The sequence below is a fragment of the Setaria italica genome, chromosome IX (assembly GCF_000263155.2).
Source record: "Setaria italica strain Yugu1 chromosome IX, Setaria_italica_v2.0, whole genome shotgun sequence".
In the NCBI taxonomy this organism is placed as follows: Eukaryota; Viridiplantae; Streptophyta; class Magnoliopsida; order Poales; family Poaceae; genus Setaria; species Setaria italica.
Window position 1 is genome coordinate 33658596 of NC_028458.1, and position 23859 is coordinate 33682454.

Here is a 23859-nt window from a genome sequence, read left to right on the forward strand (position 1 = left end):
TATCCCCAGGATCCCAAGCGGAGTCCTACTCTCTCTCTCACCTAGTCACCTGCAGCTCTTTTCCCTACTGCACCTCATTATCCCTCTCTGTTTTTATTTTTAAAATAAATGATTTTTAAATAATAAAACAATACTTTATTTTGAGTACTGTTGACGTGTCAGTGTGAAAAGAGAAAAAAAAGAGGGGAAGAAACAAAACAAAACAAACTGGAAATGCATTCCAACCTCAACCTGGTGCGACCGCACCGAGATGCGGACACCCAGTCACCAACGCGCCCCCCCGGCTCGCACCACCCGACGCCCACGCGCGCACGGCGGGACTCGCCCCATCCCTCGGCCGCGCGTGACAGACAGCTGGTTCCCACCGGTTCCTGGGCCCACTCCGCAGGGGCATAAACCGCCGTGGGTGGGATTGGCCTGGTGCGCGTAGCGCGGGGACTGGAGCCGCGGGCTGGCGCGCTATAAATAGAGCCCCCACCCTTGGCCTCCTCCCCTCACACCCACCCCTCCTCCTTCCCCCGCCTCTCTCTCTCTCTCTCTCTCTCACCAAGTCGTTCGTCACGCAGAGGACCGGCCGCTCGTGAGAGGCGAGGCGAGTAATCGAAAGCCGGAAGGAAGCCCACCTCTCTCTTCCAAAACCAAACCGAAAAGGGAAAAAAATATTGGAAGAGGAAGGAAAAAAAAAGAACCCAACACAAGCAGCCCAGCGGCGCATCACAGGGGGAAGGCAACGAAGCAGGGGAGAGGGGCAAACGGGGGGAACCAACCCTAGTCAACCGCCGCCGCCCTCGCCCGGCTGGATCTGGCCGCCGCCGCAGCTGATGCCCGACGATCGCCTGGTACGGAGATCCTACTCCTCCCATCGGGACCATACCCTAGGACTGCTGTATCACGGAACGAGACGGATTGGAACGGAACGGAACCCTAGCCGCGGGGTGGGTGGCACGCGGTGTCGGTTAGTTAGAGCACGGGACTGATTTCCAATTTCATTTGTCTGGACGGGACTGGTTGGGGACGCCGAATTCGCGCTTTAATGGAAGGAGCAAACTTTTTTTTTCCCCCTCGGGGGCGATTCTGCCGAATCTGGAAGCGGAATGGGGATCAGGGCTCGGCCCTGGTTGCCGAATCTAGCAACTGTTCGGATGCGATCCTGTTTAAGGGAAGAATTTGGGCGAGATTTATTGACTTAAGGCGGGCCTATACATACGGCGTCCTGGTAGATCGAGGAAGCAGAGGGTTAGCAGGGAGTAGAAGTTAAGGCCCCCTTTTTGGAGTGAAATGTGCTGTTGCCCTGCAGTTCAGTTAACCTTCCTTGCTGTGATTAATTTGTTGCTTGTTTCTTCTAGCGCTTGGCATAGGGTTAGCAGCTAAACATTGTTGCTGTTACAATTAGCTTTCAATTAATTCAGAGTGTGCGCGGATTGTTGTTGTGGAGTCATCTTGTCATTTCTACGTGCAGGGGCACATTGTGTTCTGTATTAATTAGATTCCAAGTTTAGCCATAAATCATTGGTTCCTTTGTTTGAGTTTGCGAACAGGGGTTGCCCATTGTATTTGAATATCCCTCTTGAAACGCTATAGTCATGGGGTTAGCAGCTAAACATTGTTGCTGTTACAATTAGCTTTCAATTAATTCAGAGTGCGTGCGGATTGTTGTAGGTTGTGGAGTCATCTTGTCATTTCTACGTGCAGGGGCACATTATGTCCTGTCTTAATTATATTCCAAGTTTAGTCCTAAATCATTGTTTCCTTTGTTTGAGTTTGTGAACAGGGGTTGTCCATTGTATTTGAATATCCCTCTTGAAACACTATAGTCATCATGCTAAGTTGTGTCATTTGGCAAGTAGAAGTTCCAAATGTTCATTGTTGTTCTTGTACTTGGGTGTCATGTTTCTGTTAATTACATTCCAGTCATGATGTAGCTGAAATTGTGCAGAAAAATTGGACTGATCCTGGGTGCATTTGTCAAATGCGTATAGCGAACGTCCTGCGTTGTAGGCTGAGGCATTATTTTCATTTATAGATGCAGTGCGCAACATGTTCTATTTTACTTTGGTTTAAGTTTGAGTGGCACTGGGTTATCGATGCGTCCCAGGTGAGTCAGCTGGAGAGTATTATCTGTTATTTCTAGATAGAGGTGTACAGAGAACTCTATTTGATTATTTAGTTAGCTTTATGTCTGCTGTAGCTTTGAATGGTTGTTTCTATTTGGCCAAGTTTTTTGCATAAAGGGATTGCTCATCGTTTAGAGATGCTGGAGTTCAGTTTATTCTGTTTGTTGTCTTTGGATTGGAGTAGCTATGTGTGTTCGTTCGGTCAAGCTTAAAGAGATGTTATATGTCGTTTATTGGTAGCATAGATTTGAATCACATGTAACACAGTATCATTTGGACTGTGCACATTAGGTGTGGATTTAAGCAATTAGTTGATGTTCTCTGCATTGTGTTATTCTTGTAGGATTAGGTGGAGTTGTTTTCTGTTCTTTTGTAATTCTTTCCATGGCTTCTGCTTTTTGGGAAAATCATTTTATTTATGAACTTAACCAATAGCTCGATCACAACCTGTTTGTGTGCTGTTAATATTGGATAGCCTGGCATCTCTTTTTTATATGGAATGTCAAGTGTGTTCCTTTCCTTAAACTTAACATGCATACTTATCACATTTGTAGTTTGTACAGTGTTGTGGTTTTCCTTTGGAGAAGTGACTATGTCTAGATTAGCTTACACTGGTGTGTAGCCATGTTAACATTCACATATATTCAGTATGCGCAATCTCTTTTTATCCCTGGCATGTCTATGTACTTATTTACTTTATCTGTAAAAGGGTCTGCATGGATGCTGAGATCCTGTGTCACTAGAATCCAAATTCTTGAGATGGGTAGGAAGTGGACAACAAGAGGAGGAAATGATCTGGGTCAGAACATGAAAAGAATCCAACGGAGAATGATATTCAGGTTGCACCACCTGATTGGAATTGTTCTTCCCTGCAGTATCAATCAATGATGACTCTGCTGTATCTGTTCACTTCCTAGTTCATCTCTTGTTGGCTGGCCACCTCACTAGCGGACCGAAGCATCCAAGCAACCTTTGATAATCCCATTCTTTCTGTAGTACTGACATCTTGAGCTTCTTTGTGTTGCAGATATTTGTCCCAACAGAAGGGCAATAGTAACTTCCCTCCAGTGGGTGCTGTTGTTCCAGAAAATTATTACTGGTTCCACTAGCTGAAAGGTTCAAGCTATATGCATTTACACATGACATGGGTTCTCGTGGAAGGATGTTATTTGACCTTAACGAACTCCCAGCAGAAGCTGATGAAGAAGCTGCTGCTGCCGTACCACAAGAAGCTGTTGCTGTCATACCACAAGAAGCTGCTGTTGTCGTGTTACAAGAAGCTGCTGTCGTCGTGTCACAACCTCAGAAATCCCTTCCTGTTCCCACAACGCATGCCCCAACTCTGTTTCAGCCAGGGGAAGGATCTCAGTCACAGGGGATACTAAATAATAATGCCTTTAAGCACGCATCGATCGGTTCTGGTTTTCAACCTTTTGTGAGGAACAAAGATTCAAATAACACAAAGGAGTCGTTGAAGGCAGAAGATAACATGAATTCTAGTGTAGCATCATCGTCCACGGTAGCCAATAACATCAGTGATAATGCTACTCCAAAGGTAGAGCCTTGCAATCAGGTGTCACAAGCAGTTGAAAGAGAAGAAGGAGAATGGTCTGATGCAGATGGTGTTTCTGAAAATGCAGGGAGCAGTGTTAGCAACAAAGATGAGTCAGTTGGAACTGCAAGTACTCATGTGAAGAAAGAATCCCAAGATAGTGAGCCCCATCTCATTAAATCCGGAGATGTGACTAAAGATGATACTGCTGCTGAGTGTAGTGATGCTGAAATGGCTGATGCACCTAAAGATCAGGTTCTTCGTGGTTCCACAGGATCAGAGAGCATGCAGAATTTGGAATGTAAAGGAAATCAACCTGGGGATGATTTAGATGCTTGCAACAGGTCAAAGGATGTTAAAGGAGTTGAAGCCAATTATGCATTGAAGTTTGCGAGCAACCCTGCAAAGAGACCTAAGTTAAATGAACACAAGGAGGCAATGCTAGGTAAAAAACGAGCTAGGCAGACTGTCTTCATCAATGTAGAGGATGCGAAACAAGCAGGTACAATGAAGACATCGACACCCAGGAGGCAGTCATCCTTCCCAGCACCAATTGTCACACGTACTGTGAAGGAAGCTTCTCGTGGTGCTGGTGAAAAAGCTGCAGAAAAACAAAACCAGCAAGCATTCAGGGATCAGAGGCAATCTGAAATGATGGGTTCAGAACGAAGCAGTTCTGCAGATCCTAGTGACCAACATGCTGAATCTAATGGTGATGCTGAGATGGGTCCTCAGGGCCGGTCAAAGAAAATGAATGCAGAAGAACCTTCCTCGGATGGATATCAACAGCCAGTCCAAAGACAAGCTTCATTGAAGCAGTCCATGGACTTGAAGCAACCAAAGGGCCGACCTTTCTCTTCCCAACGAACAGCTGTAACAGGACAAAATACTGCTGATCAGAAGCCAGCCAGCAAAAGGTCTATTATTTCCAAAAAGCCGTCTTTTGTAAACAATACGCAATATCAGGACTCATCTGTTGAGCGACTTATAAGGGAGGTCACAAACGACAAGTTCTGGCACAATCCAGGTTGCTTCTTTATTATCATGTTTCTTTTGGTTGTGTATGATTTTTCGTTGCTTTATATGGAAAAACTAGAGCTATACTTGGGAATTTTATTTTAGGTCCATCCTTATCACAATTACTGCCCCCCCTGTTTTAGTGTCTCCCATTAACACAAGTAGGACAGTGACTTGACACACAGGGATTATACCCTTGTTCATGCATTTTAGAATATAAAAATGTGGCAGATCTAGGTACTCCATAGATAGTTGGAATTGGATACTCTTCTCCACTAGTATTCTGTACTGAAAATTGTTCACATTTGATCGAAGTAGAATCCCATGAATTTCTTCATGTTCTGATGCAGCTATTGGAGTATCCAATGATATCTTGGTCGAGGCATTCCTCACTAGCGATTGCACATTTGAGTGTACCTGTGCTGTCTTAGTTTGGCATTTAACTTGTATTTCTTATCTGAACAGAGGAGGCAGAACTTGAGTGTGTCCCTGGAAGCTTTGAATCTGCTGAGGAGTACATTAGAGTTTTTGAGCCTTTGCTTTTTGAGGAATGCAGAGCTCAGCTTTACAGTTCGTATGAGGAGAGTCTTGAGGCTGCGGGAAGGGATGCACATGTAGCAGTCCGAATAAAAACTGTGGATAGACGTGAAAGAGGTATGTGTTTTTTTGCACTTTTGTAGAGCATATTTAAATCTCCAATCAGAGCAATCACCTGAATATTCTTTGGTTGGTGCATGCATCCAGGATGGTATGATGTCATTGTTCTACCAATGCATGAATATAAATGGAATTTCAAAGAAGGTGATGTCGCTATTCTGTCATTCCCGCGGCCTGGTTCAGGTAGCCCCACTGAATTCTTCCTTTATGCAGATATTTTTTTCCTCAGAAAACCTCCAGAATACTATGCGTATTTACCTATTCCTTTGTTATTTCTAGCTGCTCAATCAGGCCGATCTAGTAGGAGGGCTGTCGGTTCAAATGAAGATGCTGAATCGGAATGTGGACGGCTTGTTGGTACTGTTAGGCGCCATATGCCTATTGATACACGTGATCCAATTGGAGCTATTATCCACTTTTATGTTGGAGATTCATTTGATTTTAACAAGTAATCCTCTTTTTCTGAAATGTGATTGTTCTTGTAGCTGTCATGTATACAACCACATTTATCATGGCCTCTACATTCCTAAAGCATCTGAAACTCCATTTGTTAAAATTATTGTTTATCTTTGGAATGATCTCACGACTGGTTCATTGGTTTTCTGTTATTTTGCTTGTTTGTGTCACTGAGGTTGTTTTGTGAGCTATATTCAAAATCCAATCAAGTGTTTTGGGTACTTGTACATTGAATCGACCATAAAACATAGCATCTAAGATTTGTTTATCTGTAGCCTAGGTTATAATTGGAGTTGTGGTTGCGTGCTAAGCTTATTTAGGTTACCTGTGCTTAGGACATGCATGTTTTGACTTGTAGAATGCACTAGAAGACGCATATGGTTACTTATTAGAAACTGCCATTTCGTGCTGGTGAATACAAATATGTAAAAATCTCTCCTCTTAACATGCAAGTTTTTCCTGTATATTTTTGTCATGTTCTTGGCCCTCAATTCTGCATGCTACTGCACTTTCCCTGATTCTAGTTTCTTTTAGACCAAGAAGTGCACATCCTGTTTAGATTTGGGTAGTCAGGGCCATACAAAAGCAGGTTTGAAGTGGGCATCCGCACAGGGCATCCACATTTTCTTGTTTATTTTTATTATAAGATTGTTAACATCATAATAAGCAAACTCTTGAACACTGCTGGATTGCTGCTGCTCTTAGGGGTCGTTTGGTTTTTGCCCCTGTCTGCCACGCCAAAGTGATGGCACACCAATTTTTTGGTGAGGAATTCCGCCGCTGCCGTTTTGCCCTCGTGCGGGCGCCGGAATGAACTAGTGTTGGCAGTATTTTGTTGGCATGCAAAACAATGGCTCCCATCCAAATGAACTCACGGTGTCCGGTCAATGACCAATTATTTGGTCAGGCGAGCATCAGCTCAAAACCAAACGGCCCCTTAATGCCTTTGGGGGCTCCTCATCATCTGTCGTTTTCTCTTTGCCACACAAGTAATGCTTCTCATATATAGAGTTAAAACACTTGTGGTGAATGTCATGACATTGTTTTGCTTCTCTGCTTACTGATTCCATGTACACAAGCATTGACGACAGAGCCCATCATTAGTTAAAAAAGAGAAAGGACATGACATAATTTTGGAGTCTCACTTGTCCACTTGTGTCCAGGATAGTGAAGTTTCACAAGACACTTTTCATGGGCAACTAGAATAGGAGTATAAAATATGTGATTTAAAAGGTCACGAACTGCAGTAGATGTGAAATGTTGTACTGCATCAAAGTTAAAATTCTTCTCTTTTAACTGACATCCTTGTTGACTACAAATAGGATACTATAGGGTCTAAATTTGACTTGAGCACAGGTCCCCAGTGAGGCCGGTTCGGCCCTGTAGGTTGTGCATCACTTAACCCTAGCAGTCTATTGGATGATTGAGCTAAACCCTGTTTATGAACCAATAAATCCTGTATGGCCCTGCGGGTAGTGCTGCCTCAATTAATTCTAGCAGCCTGTTGGATAAATTGAGCTAATAAGCCCCCCTTGTATGCACTTGGTAACTGTGAGAATGCAACTTCGTATTGCTTTACTATAGTTGTTTCGTTTTGGAGCAATATTGGTAACTTGTTCTCCATAACTTGCATATTTGTTGACTGGTCTTGATCTTCTTTTGTATTGTATCCATTGCAGTGAGGCTAATGTTCTGAGGAAACTCCAACCTCGGAGTACTTGGTATCTAACAGGACTAGGTTCTCTTGCAACAACACAAAGGGAATATGTTGCTTTGCATGCGTTCCGCCGTCTTAATGTGCAGGTGATGCAATATTACACCTAATCCTTATCTTGCTTTCATGCTGACTAAGTAAATCGGTCGATTTTGACAAACTGTTTTCCATCAGATGCAAAATGCAATACTTCAACCAAGTCCAGAGCATTTTCCAAAGTATGAAGAGCAGCCACCTGCCATGCCAGACTGCTTCACCCCAAATTTTGCTGATCATCTCCACCGCAGCTTCAATGGGCCTCAACTGTCGGCAATTCACTGGGCTGCAACGCATACAGCTGCAGGCACAAGCAATGGTGTCGTGAAGAAACAAGAACCCTGGCCTTTCACATTGGTACAAGGTCCTCCTGGGACAGGGAAAACTCATACTGTGTGGGGGATGTTAAATGTTATCCATCTTGTTCAGTATCAGCATTACTATGCTGCTTTGCTCAAGAAACTTGCTCCTGAAAGTTACAAGCAAGTTAGTGGTAGCACTAGTACCAGCTCGGAGACTGTTGCTGCAGGGTCAATTGATGAACTTTTGCAGAGCATGGATCAGAACCTATTTCGCACTCTTCCCAAGCTTTGTCCTAAGCCTCGGATGCTTGTGTGTGCCCCATCAAACGCTGCAACAGATGAGCTGCTTGCTCGTGTTCTTGACCGCGGTTTTATAGATGGTGAGATGAAGGTATACCGCCCTGATGTTGCTCGTGTTGGAGTTGATTCACAGTCTCGTGCTGCCCAAGCTGTTTCTGTCGAAAGGAGGACGGATCAGCTTTTAATGAAGGGCCGCGATGAAGTAATTGGGTGGCTACATCAGCTAAAGGGCCGTGAACAGCAGCTGTCACAGGAGATTGCTTATCTTCAAAGAGAACTCAATATGGTTGCAGCAGCTGGTAGATCCCAGGGTTCAGTAGGGGTAGATCCTGATGTTCTGGCTCAAAGGGATCGTAACCGTGATATTCTACTTCAGAAACTTGCTGCGTCAGTTGAAAGCAGGGATAAAGTACTGGTGGAGATGTCACGTCTGCTGATATTAGAAAGCAGGTTTCGTGTTGGGAGTAACTTCAATATGGAAGATGCTAGGGCTAGTCTGGAAGCCAGTTTTGCCAATGAAGCCGAGATTGTTTTTACAACAGTGTCAAGCAGCGGGCGCAAGTTATTTTCTCGCCTAACTCATGGCTTTGACATGGTTGTTATTGATGAGGCTGCTCAGGCTAGTGAAGTAGGGGTCCTCCCTCCATTGGCGCTTGGTGCAGCTAGATGTGTCCTGGTTGGTGATCCACAGCAGCTTCCTGCTACTGTTATTAGCAAAGCAGCTGGAACATTGCTTTACAGCAGAAGTCTTTTTGAGAGGTTTCAGCAGGCTGGTTGTCCTACCATTTTGCTGTCAGTGCAATACAGGATGCATCCCCAGATCCGTGAGTTTCCATCAAGATACTTCTATCAAGGTCGACTTACAGATAGTGAGAGTGTTGTGAAATTACCGGATGAAGCCTATTACAGAGATGCACTTATGGCACCTTATATCTTTTACGACATGTCACATGGCCGTGAGTCTCATAGGGGTGGGTCATCTTCATTTCAGAATATTCATGAAGCACAGTTTGCATTGCGTTTGTATGAGCATCTTCAGAAGTTCCTGAAAGCAAATGGTGGCAAGAAGGTATCTGTTGGTATAATCACACCATATAAGTTGCAGTTGAAATGCCTTCAGCGGGAATTCAAGGAGGTTATGAATACCGAGGAGGGGAAGGATATCTACATAAATACAGTAGATGCTTTTCAAGGCCAGGAGCGTGACATAATTATTATGTCATGTGTCCGTGCATCAAACCATGGTGTGGGTTTTGTTGCTGATATACGACGTATGAATGTAGCTCTAACTCGAGCCAGGAGAGCTCTGTGGGTATGTCTCTGCCTTTCCTCTTCAATATGCATTAAGAGAATGTTCTACTGTTGTTGTACAATAATTCTTTTTATGTATAACATGTTACTAATAGTAGTCTATTTCCTTCCAGGTTGTTGGTAATGCCAATGCTCTCATGCAGTCTGAGGATTGGGCAGCACTTATAGCGGATGCGAAGTCCAGGAAATGTTTCATGGATCTGGATAGCATTCCCAAGGACTTCCTACCCATGAAGGTTCCTTCTAACACTCTAGGCAGGAATTCTTCCAACAACATACGTAACATGAGGACTGGTGGCCCAAGACCAAGACATTTGGACATGTTTCCAGAACCCAGGGCTGGCATGAACATCAGGCCTGATGAAGATGAGCGTCTCAGTTCCGTTCCAAGAAATGGTAGTTACAGGAATTTGGATGATTTTGGACGACCTGGTGATCGCCCCAGGGATAATGTGCAGTTTGGAGTTCCCAGGAGACCAAATTCATCTAATGGTAGGAGAGAAGTGTAAGGAGAATGCATTACTACCTACAGCTTTGGTACAACATAGAACAATGATAAACAGATCTGGGACGAAGTCCTGATGCAGCAAGATGCCGATGCCTGTTCAGAAGATCACTTGCTTGTGCATTAGATTCCTTGCACCCTGTGGTGGGTTGTCGCAAGAAAACATTGCTATCAGCAGAGGACGAGCAGATCCCACCACAAAATGTGGCTTCCAGTTCATGCATCAAGATGCTGTCATGCTGGATGGTTGGAGGCTCATGATGTCAGGTTGAGATAAAGAATGGCTGACATGGCGGCCCTTAGTGTTATGGAGTTAAGCAGGAACTTCTTTCTTAGAACTAGGCTGTCAGCTGGAGTGATTATGTCTTGACATTGCAATCCTTGCTTTAGCTGGGTCCATCTTTCCGTAGATATATACATGCCATGCATGGGCATTTTCCATTTTGAAACATGCCAGGAGAAAGCTCACTGGCTCTAGAGCAGGGTAGGTTTCAAGCATTGTTGCCTGATTGCTACTGCGATCGTTGCATGCTTGATGTGTCTGGTAGGATCAGTATGCTAACATAGGCAGGGCTTCTGTACCATATGACATAAGCTCCTTCTGTATACAGGGTCAGGATCTAGAGAAAAAAAGTTCATTATTTGATTCAGCTCATGTTGTCACCTGTAGTTCCTGTTCCACATGTGGTTGGTTTAAAGTTCCGTGCATATTGTTGAAAAATGTTCTCGTGCTTGTAGTAGTGATTTTCCTAATTACTCATGTCAGGTCATGTTTCTTGTGCTTGTATGATCTGTGGTTTAATTTTGGCCCTCTGCAGTTTTATGATATTGCCCTGTGGATGTTTCAGCCGGTCATGTATTTAGTTGAGGAGTCAAATGTTTCTGCAAGTCGTATGGTTCCTACTGGTCGTGTACTTGTGTTATTAGCATGCCGAAGTTGACAGAAATATTGGAAGTTAGTGACCGAGTTACTAATTCAACATATTTTTTGGGAATGGGATGCATATATAAGAGAACTGAATGGATGTGATGATGTTTCAGGCTTACAGGCATCCTGATATCCGAAGTGCGCCTTTGACCATCTTTACTTTGATGTTGGTTTTCTGGATGTCTCCCTCCTACCGATGGTATCAGATTTATCAGGTGGTTTTCTGGATGTTTTTATAAGTTGACAGACTTGGTTTTGAGTTGCTGGTATGCTGGTGGCACTCTGGTTGTGATTTGAGATCCCAGGTAGTAGCATTTGCTCGCTGCTTCTTTATTTTGTTTCTTTGGTATCAGTTTATTTTGTCTTGGGCTAATCTTTGATTTGTTCTTGTGCTGTGCTTTATCTGTATGCACAGGGCCCGTGATGTGTGCTGGTGATGGCTGGAGTCTTGCCAGCTCGTATGAGTTGTGACCTGCGTGATTGCCTAGATGGTATGGCCAAGTTATACGCAGCATTCTGCTGTGGATCTATGTATTCTTTTGGGACTTGAAATTGAACATGATATGTGTTATGTTTTGTACCAGGTACCATTACCTATCTGTTTTTTTTGTTTCTTTTGTTTTTTTTCCGGACACGCTATCTGATTTGTTAGAACTAGAAGAGTTATGAGTCATCTTTACATGTTGTGGCCTTTGTACCGGATGCAAACAAGGTTATCCAACCTCTCTGGGGTTTCTGCTCCTGATGGTGCTGGCAGTGGGGCTTGGAGTTGGACCAGCTTTGCTGGAGTTCTGAAGAAATTCCTGAACTGGATGGACACTGAAATTTGGCAGAATGTGCTGTGCCGCTTTTGTTCCGAAGAGCTGATAACCATTTCTGGTTCCAAATGGGGACGAACCAGGAGCGGTGCCAATTAGTGGTCCAGCTCGTAGTTGAAGTGTTCTTGTCTTGGTACTTGTCCGTCTCTGCACTTGGCTGGTATCTGAAGATCGATTGGACGGCAACTTCTTTGACTCAGCAAGACGATTGTTCATGAATGTATCTACTTCTCAATGTCTCTTAATCCTATGGAGAGTCTGAACTATTCTTCCTCTGCCGTCCGGACAACTCGACGACAAGAAACAGCTAGTCCCTTAGTTAAACCCAAGCACAAGCAGACACAGAGCAACGCTCCAAACCCAGTTTTTCTCCGTGTCTTCCACCTGACCGTGTTTTTACATAAACCCCGCCTTGGATCCACCATCAGAACACCACCCATATATTGTGATCTTAGCCACCGTGCCATCGGTATATGCCATCTCGTGGCGGCGACGCGCAGCGGCAGCCGGCTGTGGTGGTGGTGGCGGTCGCGGAGCCGGCAGCGCGGCAGAGGACGAGGCGGCGGCGACGCGCCATAATGCCGGTGAAGAGCAGCGCCAGCTTCCGGATGACCGCGCTGCCGATGGTGGTGACCGCGCAACTGCTGGCGGCGGCCGTGCTCGCGCTCGCGCTCGTCTGGGTGCTGCACTTCCGGGGCGGCGTCTCGTGGGAGCGGGCGTCCAACCCTCTATACGTCTACACGGTAGTAACATAATCCATCTGCTGCTGTGCTAATAACGAAGTGATACAGGAGGAGTGATATGTGAACTCTTTAATTAATTTTCTCAGGCACACCCTCTGTTCATGGTGATTGGCTTCGTCATCTGCACCGGAGAAGGTAAACGAACAAATCTGCATGCACGTCTTAGTACCTGCAAGACAAGTGATTGAAATGAAGAAGTTGAAAGGAAAGTTGAGAGACTCTGTGTGACTCGTGTGTGGTGTCACGCGCGCAGCGGTTATGGCGTACAGGATCGTGCTGGGGCCGAGGGCGGCCAAGAAGGCGGTGCACATGCTGCTGCATCTCGTGGCAATGGCCTTCGCCGCCGTCGGCCTCTACGCGGCCTTCAAGTACCACCACGACGCCGGCATCCCTGATCTTCGCTCCCTGCATTCTTGGCTCGGGATTGCCACCATAGCGCTCTATGCTCTTCAGGTGAGTGAGTGAGTCAGTCACCACAAGGCTGCTCGGATCTTCTTCGTTGATACCGATTTGTAGCCCAGTAGGCTAGCAGCAGCAACAACTACAACCTTCGGGAAGTAAATTAAACACATTCTAGGCCCGTTCATTGGCCTGCCGGCCCAGGCCTAAGAGAATGCCCAATAGCTCATCATAGCCCAAAGAGCTACAACTACATGCACCTGTATCTCAGGAGTTGCTATTTATTTTGGTTATTGCATTAGCTTGGCACTTTTTTTTTCGAAGCATGTATATATATATATGCACTCACGTTTAACCCTATAAATGCACAGACTCACACCCTATCCATATGAGCACATTCCAGATATTAGGATGACATATTTAAGTTTGACAAAATCATCTGACAAAATCATCATAAACGCATCGCTATTAATGGAGCAATAGAAACGTTTGTTTCTAGAATAAACAAAAACACATGCACCAATGATAAGTCTAGGACTCAAAAACTTGCATACGTAGGTTTTACAATAAGAAACCTTATTCTGCATATTTGCACACTATCGGCGGGGGAGTACGCTACATTTTGTGGCGAACAAAATGAAATGTAGTAATTCTTTGGTGACGTGGAGATCTCATTGTTGATTTTGTAGTGGCTGGTGGCTTTTGTGTACTTTGTGTTCCCCGGGGCTGCGATGACAATGAGGGCGGATTATGCACCATGGCACATCTTCTTTGGCATTGTCATCTTCCACATGGCCATTCTCACAGCCGAGACTGGATTGGCAAAGTTCATCTTCCCCTTGAACGACTACCCGAGCGAAGCGTTCATCATCAACTTCACCGGGCTCGCCCTCCTCATGTTTGGTGTGGTTGTTGTCTTGGTTGTCATCCTTCCATCAAGATACTAGTAAATGAATGACATGCAGAGTGTGTGGGCATTGACATGATTGATATTGTTTGATTTACAAAGATTGTTGCTTTTATAAGTATGATACTAGTAATGTCAACTAATTGTCCTTTTACCTTTTAGTTCCCTTTGCAAAGGGGATCTTTTTCATATCTATGCAGATTGATTTACAAATTTGCTGTTACTGGTTGTAATCCCGTGCATTCGCCCGGGCTAATTTTATACTGTTGAAAATGTGCATTTTTTATAAAAATTAAAGAACATAGTTAAATAGGATATGCATATAATTGATTTTTTTTTCGAAGCACAGTTTACTAATGCATAGCCTTTCTTATAAAAGTATATGTCGTTAATTACTATTGTTCAGGAATCGTATGGAAGCTCTTCATTTTTTTTATTTCTTATTTCTACTAAATTGGGGAAAAAATATCATTGCTGTTTGTCACACTCACTTCTAGGGAAAGCTCATCAGTACCGGTTAGGAACTCCCCTTTAGTATCGGTTTCGCAACCGGTATTGCTAGTTCGGTAGGGGGCCTTTAGTACCGGTTGAAATAACCGGTACTAAAGCGGTCCTTTAGTACCGGTTGGGAGACCAGGGATGATTGTTGCAGGACCGTGAAGTGTGCTTTACGAAATTTATCCTCATCGATGTCCATCCGAACTTTCCTCTCTAGTGTGCCCTTTCCCATGAGTCTCCCCTCATGGTGTGATACAGGGACTCCAATCGAACTTAGGTCGTCAATAAAGTCAACACAAAACTCAATGACTTTCTCTGTTCCATATCCTTTTGTGATGCTTCCTTCTGGATGGGCACGATTACGAACATACTTCTTCAGAACTGCCATAAACATCTCGAAAGGGAACATATTGTGTAGAAATATAGGACCGAGAACAAAAAAATCTTTTTAACAAGGTGGACTAGAAGGTGGGTCATGATATTAAAGAAGGAAGGTGGGAAGACCATCTCAAAGCTGATAAGGCATTGCACTACGTTATTCTGCAGCTTTAGTAGATCATTTGGATGGATTGCCTTCTGAGAAATCATGTTGAGGAATGCACATAGCTTCACGATTTCTATTCTCACATTCTCTGGTGAATGAATACCCCTCAGTGCAACAAGCAGCAATTGTGTCATCAGGACGTGGCAGTCATGGGCCTTTAGATTTATGAATTTCTTCTCTTTAAAATTTATTATTGCCTGTATATTCGAGGAGTAGCCCAATGGAACCTTGATACTATTCAAGCACTTAAACATACTTTCCTTCTCTTCCTTGCTGAGAGTGTAACGGGTAGGATGCAAGTAATATCTATCATCTCTCTTTTCCAGATGTAGGCCATCGTTGTTCATGCGTTTCAGGTCCCGACGTGCTTCAATTGTATCCTTTGCTTTTTCATATGTACCCACATTCACACAAAGATTTTTCATCAGGTGTATCACATCGATTGCACTACGGACCTCAAGGACTTCCCAATAAGGTAGCTCCCAAAATACAAACTTCTTCTTCCACATGGGTGCATGTCCGTCCTCGTTGTTTGGAACAGGTTGGCTACCAGAGCCCTTGCCAAAGACTACCCTCACATCCTTTATCATAGAAAATACACGTTTACCATTATGGTGAACGGGCTTAATACGTTTTTCTTCCTTCCCTTAAAAAATGCTACCATTTCTTTCTTAACGGGTGCTTAGTAGGAAGAAATCGATGATGGTCCGTATACACGACCTTCCTATAGTGTTTCAAATACATGCTGCAAGTATCATCTAAATAGTGCGTGCAGGCTTGATATCCCTTGTTTCATTGTCCGGACAGATTATCAAGTGCCGGCCAATCATTGATGGTTACGAACAACAATACTCGTAGATTAAAAGTCTCCTTTTTGTCCTCATCCCGCACACATACACCTTCTTCCTTCAATAACAGTAGAAGTTCATCAACCAACGGTCTTAGGTAAACATAAATGTCGTTGCCAGGTTGTTTTGGACCTTGGATAATTTCCGACATCATAATAAACTTCCACTTCATGCACACCCAGAGCGGAAGGTTAAACATACATAAAGTCACAGGCCAAGTGCTATGACCACTACTGAACTCACCGAATGGATTGAATCCATCTGTACTTAGACCAAATCGTATGTTCCTTGCATCCTTTTCAAACTTGGGAAATTCTCTATCAACTGTTCTCCACTAGGACCCTTCAGCGGGGTATCTGATCATTTCATCTTATTTACGTTCTTCTTTGTACCAACACATCAACTTTGCATGTGCCTTGTTTCTGAACAAACGCTTCAACCGTGGTACTATAGGGAAATACCACATTACCTTCGTAGGAACTTTCTTCTTACTGGCCTGCTCCTCAACATCATCGGGGTCATCTCACCTGATTTTATAACGCAACGCTTCACACATAGGACCTCCAATTTCTCGTATTCCTCACCGCGATGGAGGATAGAGTCATTAGGACATGCATGTATCTTTTGTACCTCCAAACCCAGAGGGCAAACAACCTTTTTTGCTTTGTACGTTGAGGAAGGCAATTCGTTCCCCTTGGGAAGCATGTTCTTTATGATTTTCATTAACTCATCAAAACTCTTGTCAGAAACTCTATTTTTTACCTTCCATTGCATCATTTCCAGTGTGGTACCTAACTTTTTGTGCCCCTATTTGTAATCTGGGTACAACAATTTCTTATGATCATCTAACAACGCTCAAACTTTTTTTGACTCCTTCACATTCTCACAGTCTTCCTTTGCATCTCGCAACACCTGACCTAGATCATCGATAGGACTTTCTACCTCGCCCATCTCTTCTTCAGCCTCGCCCATTGGAGCATATGCAAAGGTACCTCCTTGAATCCAGTAAGAAATGTTGTCATCTTCTTCTTCATCATCTTCCATCATAACTCCTCTTTCCCAGTACTTGATCCAAACAAAATAGTTATGCATGAATCCAGAACTGTATATGTGGGCTTGAATAGTCTTTCTGGATGAGTAATTCTTCTCATTTTGCAATTTCTGCATGGACAACAAATGAAACCGGACGGCGGTTTGTTGGATTCTACCAGATCGAGAAAACCACGCAAGCCATTAATGTACTACATTGAGCGTTTGTCTGCGTTGTACATCCATTACCGATTCATCTACAAAGTATTACCGAACCAAAAGATACTCTGATCATCCATACAATTATAAATGAAACATAACAAACATGATACAAATACCATTAAACTCAAATGCTGCTGAAAGTTTAGATAGAAATACAAAAATTTAAATTTCAGACCCAAACAACATGATACACTATGACAAACCATCCACTGAATACTACCTAGGAGGACTTTAAGCATCCTTGGGCAGCAAAGGTGAAGGTTTCACTAATCCAGCCTCATCCTGTGATTTATTTGTGCCTCCTGCAACGGTAGTACTAAGTGGACCTGAAACACCCGGGACTGACGGTGGAGCATAACGACCACCAAAAGGAGGTTCCTGACCCGCCGCAATAGCATCTTCATGACATCTTTGCAAATTACAAAGCGTTGTTTTCTCCCACGTGCTCATTTTTTGGCTTATCATGAGGGCCAACTATAATTTTTCCCTTGCCACGAGAGGAACAACAATCGCCCCCACCATCGCCACTACCTACAGCAGCAGAAGCCATCTCTATGTAACACAATTTATTTAGCTCATATTTGCAAATGACTAAACTATGAACGAATTATATATTTTCTCCACAGTTTACTTAGCTCAAATATAACATATAAATGAAAAATTTCTCCATTGTAGCTTATTTTAAAAATGACTAATTACGTATCTCTATTTATCTTATTATCTCTATGTAGCACAATTTATCTCGCTCACATTTGTCATAATTTATTTAGCTCATATTTGAAAAATACTAAACTATAAAATTATTCCTCTAACCTCATATCAATTTCTTTGACTAATACAAAATATATCATCAAAGAATTGTAGCTTATTTTAAAAATCATAAATATGAGTTCTAAATAACACATGCATATAAATGAAAACTTTCTCCATTGTACCTTATTTTAAAAATCACTGATTACTCTAGCTCTAAAGTATAAAACTTAGTATACTAACCATATATCAAGGAAGGATGAAGTTTCTAACCTTTAGAACACTTGAATGAGTAAAATCCCCATGAAATGGTCTTCAATCTGGCAGCACCTTCCCTATGGCGCCATGGATAGGATGAAAGTCGAGCTGTGGTGAGTGGCTCGGACAGGTGGAAGAAGGAGGAGGATTTATAGGAGGAAATTTAGTACCTGTTGGGGGCACATTAGTACCGGGTGGGAGCACTAACTAGTATTAATGTGCACCCTTTTGTGGCAGAACCACCCTAATTAACCCGGCTAAAGTGTGCTAAACATCGCCTCAAATGCAAATAGACACTTTAATCAGATCAAAATGGTGGTCTGTCGGGTTTCACCCGATACAACCACGTATTTGCGATCGAAACAAGCATACAATACTCGTACGAAGATGAGCCCAGAGATTACAACAATCCAGATGAAAATATTACAGAGGTCCAAATTTATTTATTACAAAACCGAGTTCAAATCATAAAGTAATTCATAGTTTAACTGCAGCAGAAAGAAACGATGATCTAACGATGATACATGATATCATGGCGAAGTTGTCCATGACATCACTCACCACAGTCCTCGCCCGCCGAGGATGTGTCCCACTCAACTGTCCATCCCAGAGGGAGCTGGTATGGCCAAGTCACGTTAGCAACTATGTCATTAATCTCATTACCTGAAAACAGAGCCACAAGCAAGGCTTAGTATACTAATACTTCGCAAGACTTACTCGTCAGGTGGTATCTAATCCACCGACTCCTAGACATGCAAGGCTTTTTGGTTGAGGGATTGTTTTTGCCAAAAGTTTCTAAAATGGGTCCTTGCTTTCAAGTTTTAGCATCAAATTCTAGTTGATTAACCATTCTAGATAAACACCTATTCTAAGCAAGCATGGTAGAACAAACAAATTTAATCAAGCCTTGAATTAAGCATCATCATTATTCATCTTCTTACTCAGTGCAACATAGTGGTCAAGCAGTCTCAATAACTGCGAGAAACAGACGATTCGAATCAAATTTCTTAACTTTGCAAGGTGGACCTAGATACATGACATGTGCATACCGCGACGGGTCCCCACATTATCAACAGTTCCCATTGATCCCCAACGCGTGTCCAAGGCCCACTTCCCTTGGATACAAGGCCCCACCGGTCCCTGGAATGACGCCGTGCCGTGACCACACTTGTACCCACATGATGCATGAAGGGAAACCATTTCTAGAGACAGCAGGGAAAAAGTCCACACCCCGGTTCAATCAGGTACTAGGCTTCCTGATTACCATCTTCTCAGTATGTGTTTAGTATGTTTAAAGACTTGACCATGAACACCGACACAGTTCGACCTTAGCCATTTCCTCTATACAGATGGGGCATCAACAAATTCAGGAACATTGCACAAAGCTCCGCCCATCAACCTTATGATTCCAACATAAGTAAACATGCAAATCCTATAGCTCGCGAGTGACAGAAAATCACTCGACTTTTACCGTGTCCCTATTTAGCAAAGCAATTAAGCGACTTAACATGCTAGTATTCAAAACATGGGTACTAGGGAGCATGCAACTAGGGTTTCAATACAACTCCTATGACCTTAATGCACAATCATAAGTAACAAGGATATTGTATAAATTTAGAAACCAGAGTTATGCTCCGGGGCTTACCTTCTTGTCCTAAATCAGCCTTGGGCTCTTCCGAACTTTGGTTCGAGCCTTGGTTTGCCTCAATCAGGTTCAGCTCCGCAGGAGGGTGTCCTTCTTCGCATTCCGGGATTAGCTCGTACGTTCCATCGACGAGGTTAGGTTCCACACGAGATGCATATGCATAAGATTTCTTTGATAATCTTTCATGATGTAGGTTTCATTTCGTTAACCATCACACAAAAATAGGGTGTATTTGGCCACATTCACCTAGACAAGTTTATAAACATTTCTTTTTCTTTTGGGCACATTCACCTAAATAAGTTTATAATCATTTCTTTTCTTCACAAAACAAGCTTGGTTGGAAAGAAAACATAGATTTTATTTTGATGGTGATTGTGTACACATATAAGATTCTTAGAAATTTGTTATTCAAAGGACTGTAGGTGGTGGTGTTTTGATACTGTTTAGTAAACCTTTAGCGATGATCATGCTACTGATGAAGAGCATTAGTAATCATTTGTGAGCCTACAAAACCTAGTAGCAAATTTTCTTTACTAAATAAATTAGCTTTTAATCATGACTAAATGTTCAGGAAGCATCTGTTAGTATATGAACATGAATGATTTACAGGAGATTTCCCCTACACAAGAAATCTACTGTAAAAATTTAAGATGGATTTGACAACTACATAATTTACTAAAAATCAAATATGATTATTCTACAGCTATGAAAAATGATTTATAACTAGAGTTTTACCATCAATTTAGCTCTAAAAATTTTACAGAATGGTTTTCAACACTATCAGAGACTACTGTGGATTTATCAGGATTTTATAAGCATGAGAACTATTTATTCCACAATAAGGAGATTAAACAACATGCATTTTGTTGAGCAATCAAAAATACATAGTTCATAAAAATAACTATTTTTACTAGTCAGATATGAGCATCAAGAATCTAACAAAATTTATTTAATATTTTTATCAATTGTCCACTAATTATTATGCAATTAACAATATTAAGACAACAAATAAGCATTTAAATTTAAAACAGCGTGAAAACCATAGATTCTACTAACACATGTTGCAGATCTAAAACATAAATGATAAATGGAATCTAACAAAATTGGTTTCACAATTTTTGGACCACCATATGATTTATAAAGCATTTAATGACTTTTAGATAAAATAAATCATAGCACCAGATACAGAATAGTAACATGCACATAAACATTTTTGTAATAGACTAGATACCATCGGAAACCCAATAAAACAAGATTCACATTTTTATCATTTTTCTACAATTTTCTATGCATTTTCCAAGTTTGTAGCTATTTATATGCATTTTATTCAAACTTGAGTTTTTGCTTTTACCGAGCGGCCCTTAAACTTTTCAAAGTTTCACAGTGATACCCCTGTGTTTTGCACTAAGGCCCCTAAAATGAAAATCTTGATTGCAAATCGGCCCTTGGCCAGCCGACGGCGTAGGGAGGCGCGATTCCGGCGAGGTTCGGCCGCAGGGTCGTGGGCTGAGGGCTCGAGGGTGATGAGGGACTCACCGACGACTAGTCCGGTGTAGGGCTCGGGGTCGGAGGTGGGCTAGCGACGTCTCGCGGCGGGGCTCCGGCGAGAGTGGCAACGGTGGTGGCCGGGAGTGGGGTTGGGAAGGTGGAGTGAGGGTTGAGGAGGGTACTGGTGTGCTTGGGTGGCGATGGTGAGGGCCAGAGGTAGGTGCTTGATGGTGGCGGCAACGGCGGCACAGTGGTGTGAGGGCGGGCAGCCGGTGGCATGGGCATGGGCAAAGGGGAGGGAAGGGCGTGAGATGTCCAGCGCAGGCTCTCTGCGCATTGGGTGGCAGGGCAGTGGCCGGCAGTGGCGCGGCATGTGGCACGAATGACGGTTGGATGGCGAGGATCTGGCCGTGCAGGGGAGGAGATAGTGCGCGCGCTGAGTGGGCAAGCAGCTGGCGCGAGCATGTGGGGTCACTTCGCCGCCGGCGATTGGCGTGGCGCGAGCGGTGGCAGGCGTCTTGCGCCGCGTGGCGCCGGCGAGTGCGCTGCGGTCGTGGTGACCGCACCCAGGCGCGTCGCGTGTGTTTGTGGCGCATGAAGGTGCCAGGTTCAAGGTGAATTTTCTTTCAATTTTTGAACTGAGCGCTTGAAACTCCAAATATAAAAGTTTGAGTTCAAACTATAGGCTACAACTTCTGTAAAAGCCAACAGGTGGAAAACTCGATGGATTTGGAGATAGATTTGGGGGAACTTTGGTAGAACGCTGGTCAAAATGGTTTTTGAATTTGGTTTAAATTTTGGCCAAACTTCAATTCAGTTTTTGAACACCTTCCACTCAAAATCAAGAAAAGTGTCAATTATAAAAGTTGCTTAATTTGTAAAGATCTATCACTTTTATATTGGTTAATAATTGAGTTCTTATATAAAAATTGTTTTTATTTGGTTCACAAGTGCAGCCTTTCAAAGGTGTTTAACACTTGATCAACTTTGACTTTCTTTGATTTGTTTCTTAATTTCTCTTGATTTTGCTCCTAATTAGACCTTTAGTACCAGTTGGTGCCCCCAACCGGTACTAAGAGGGTCACGAGCGGGCCGGCCCTAGGGTACTAGCCGTTAGACCCGGTACTAATGCTCACATTAGTACCGGGTCCAATTGCAACCGGCACTAATGTACTGGATCAGTGACTGTATCTTCAATATTAAAGATTTAGAATTTGTTAGAAAATCACAGTTTTTATCTCGCTTAATATGTGCAGTTGCCTGGCCTATCTCAAACTTTTAATAATGTGCATTGAAATTCAGAATCAATTAATTAAAGCCATGAACAATTAGAATGAAGCCGCCAGCAGCCCATGCAAAATTAAGTTGATGCAGAGAACTGAGTATCCTTGTTATGCGCACAATTATAATAAAACTTTATTTGGTGAAAAAATCAACATGATAAAAAATTATTTTTGTCAACTACTTTTGATAAATAGATAGAGTAGATATTTTCTAGAACTGTAGAATATAACTAAAGGAGATAGGTACCGTTTCCCAAGCTCCACCTACTTGGCTCCGTGAAAGATTGCAGTAGCATGCCACAAAAAGCTGACGCGGATTCCATCAGCATATATATTCCTGTGTGCTTCCATTGTTTTGACTCAAAGATCCCCTTGTTCCGGTTGGTGAGACCCCCACCAGTGATCGAGTTTTAGTCCCGGTTAGTGAACCTTTTGTCCCGGATCAACTTTAAACCAAGATAAAATGGAGCGTATGGAAGGTGAGTTCTCTACTAGTGGATAACACCATGCATCACAATCGCCACGTACGTTGCTGGTGCCGCAGATACTGTCCGTGTACGTACTTCACGATTGTTGGCAGCCCTAGGCTTCTTCACACCTTCCTCGATCAGCCTCGCCATCATCACGGCCTTCTATCTATGGCTGGGGCTGATCAATAATGTTTGTACAGGTTCGTTCCCCATCAGAGAGCAGATGGCGTCAGGGAAGAAGGGCAACATCACGTTTATTAGGACATGTTTGACATCTGTTTTTGGGGAGTCTTCTTGGTGAAGGGGATTCAGGAAAGGGAAGCAGAAAAAGATGCCAAATAATGAAAGAGTTGGAATCTAGGACGTGGATCGAAGATGTCCACGGGGATTTCCTGTTGTACCGTTAGGTGTGAACCAATCATAAGGATCTGAACGGTCATAGTGCTGTTTCGTGATTAATGGATGGTCAGATTCTTTTCTTTTTCTCCTATTAACGTGGGAATTTCTTGAGAGTATGTGATTGGTATAGGTGTAGATTGCTAGTATAAAATTTCATGCACGAGACCATCGAACTCATTCCCCTTGTTAGTGAGAGTGAGCTTTGCCACATTGAATGGCTGTTGGGAGAGTCCAAGGTCGAGGTCGCAAAAGTGGCATCGGAAGACACGAGGCCATCATATGCAGAGATGACCTGTGACAAGCAAGCTGGGCTAGAGATAGGTCATAATTGAAAAATCATGTTTGGCATGGTTGTTGTCTTGGTTGTCATCGTTCTGTCCAAATGAACCAAAAGTCGAGGATTCCTTTTAAGCCAATTTTGATATAGAACCAAAATTGCAAAACACATCCTGGATCCTTTAGAACACTACGTCGAGCCAATCATAATGTTGGAACCGGTACGGTGTTGAATGGATCTACATTTGCCACTTTGCCATTTGCTAGAAAATATTACCTCTAATTTCAAATGCACAATCATATTTAAAATCTAGGTAATTGTATTAAATATTAAAACATTAGTCACAAATTCTAAAAGCATTTTAAATATTGATGGCAAACGGGAAATGG

General features: G+C 43.0%; 2 protein-coding genes across 3 annotated transcripts; both read left to right on the forward strand.

The window, feature by feature from the left end:
- The first annotated feature begins 505 nt into the window (after positions 1-505).
- LOC101786447 (probable helicase DDB_G0274399) lies at positions 506-10614 on the forward strand. 2 transcript variants are annotated; one of them, XM_004983372.3, is made up of 9 exons: positions 506-839; positions 2824-2953; positions 3142-4693; positions 5149-5337; positions 5428-5523; positions 5620-5788; positions 7476-7599; positions 7685-9460; positions 9573-10614. In XM_004983372.3, exons 3-9 carry the CDS (start codon positions 3259-3261, stop codon positions 9966-9968), a joined length of 4185 nt encoding a protein of 1394 aa, XP_004983429.1. In that variant the 5' UTR covers positions 506-839; positions 2824-2953; positions 3142-3258; the 3' UTR covers positions 9969-10614. The 2 variants fall into 2 exon arrangements, with proteins under 2 accessions (XP_004983429.1, XP_004983430.1); XM_004983373.3 differs by lacking the exon at positions 2824-2953.
- A 193-nt stretch (positions 10615-10807) lies between these two features.
- LOC101752833 (probable ascorbate-specific transmembrane electron transporter 1) lies at positions 10808-14010 on the forward strand. The gene is made up of 6 exons (XM_004983375.3): positions 10808-10919; positions 11006-11197; positions 11308-12453; positions 12540-12588; positions 12707-12906; positions 13542-14010. The coding sequence occupies exons 3-6, from the start codon at positions 12184-12186 to the stop codon at positions 13797-13799; spliced, it is 777 nt and encodes a 258-aa protein (XP_004983432.2). The 5' UTR covers positions 10808-10919; positions 11006-11197; positions 11308-12183; the 3' UTR covers positions 13800-14010.
- Positions 14011-23859: the final 9849 nt, after the last annotated feature.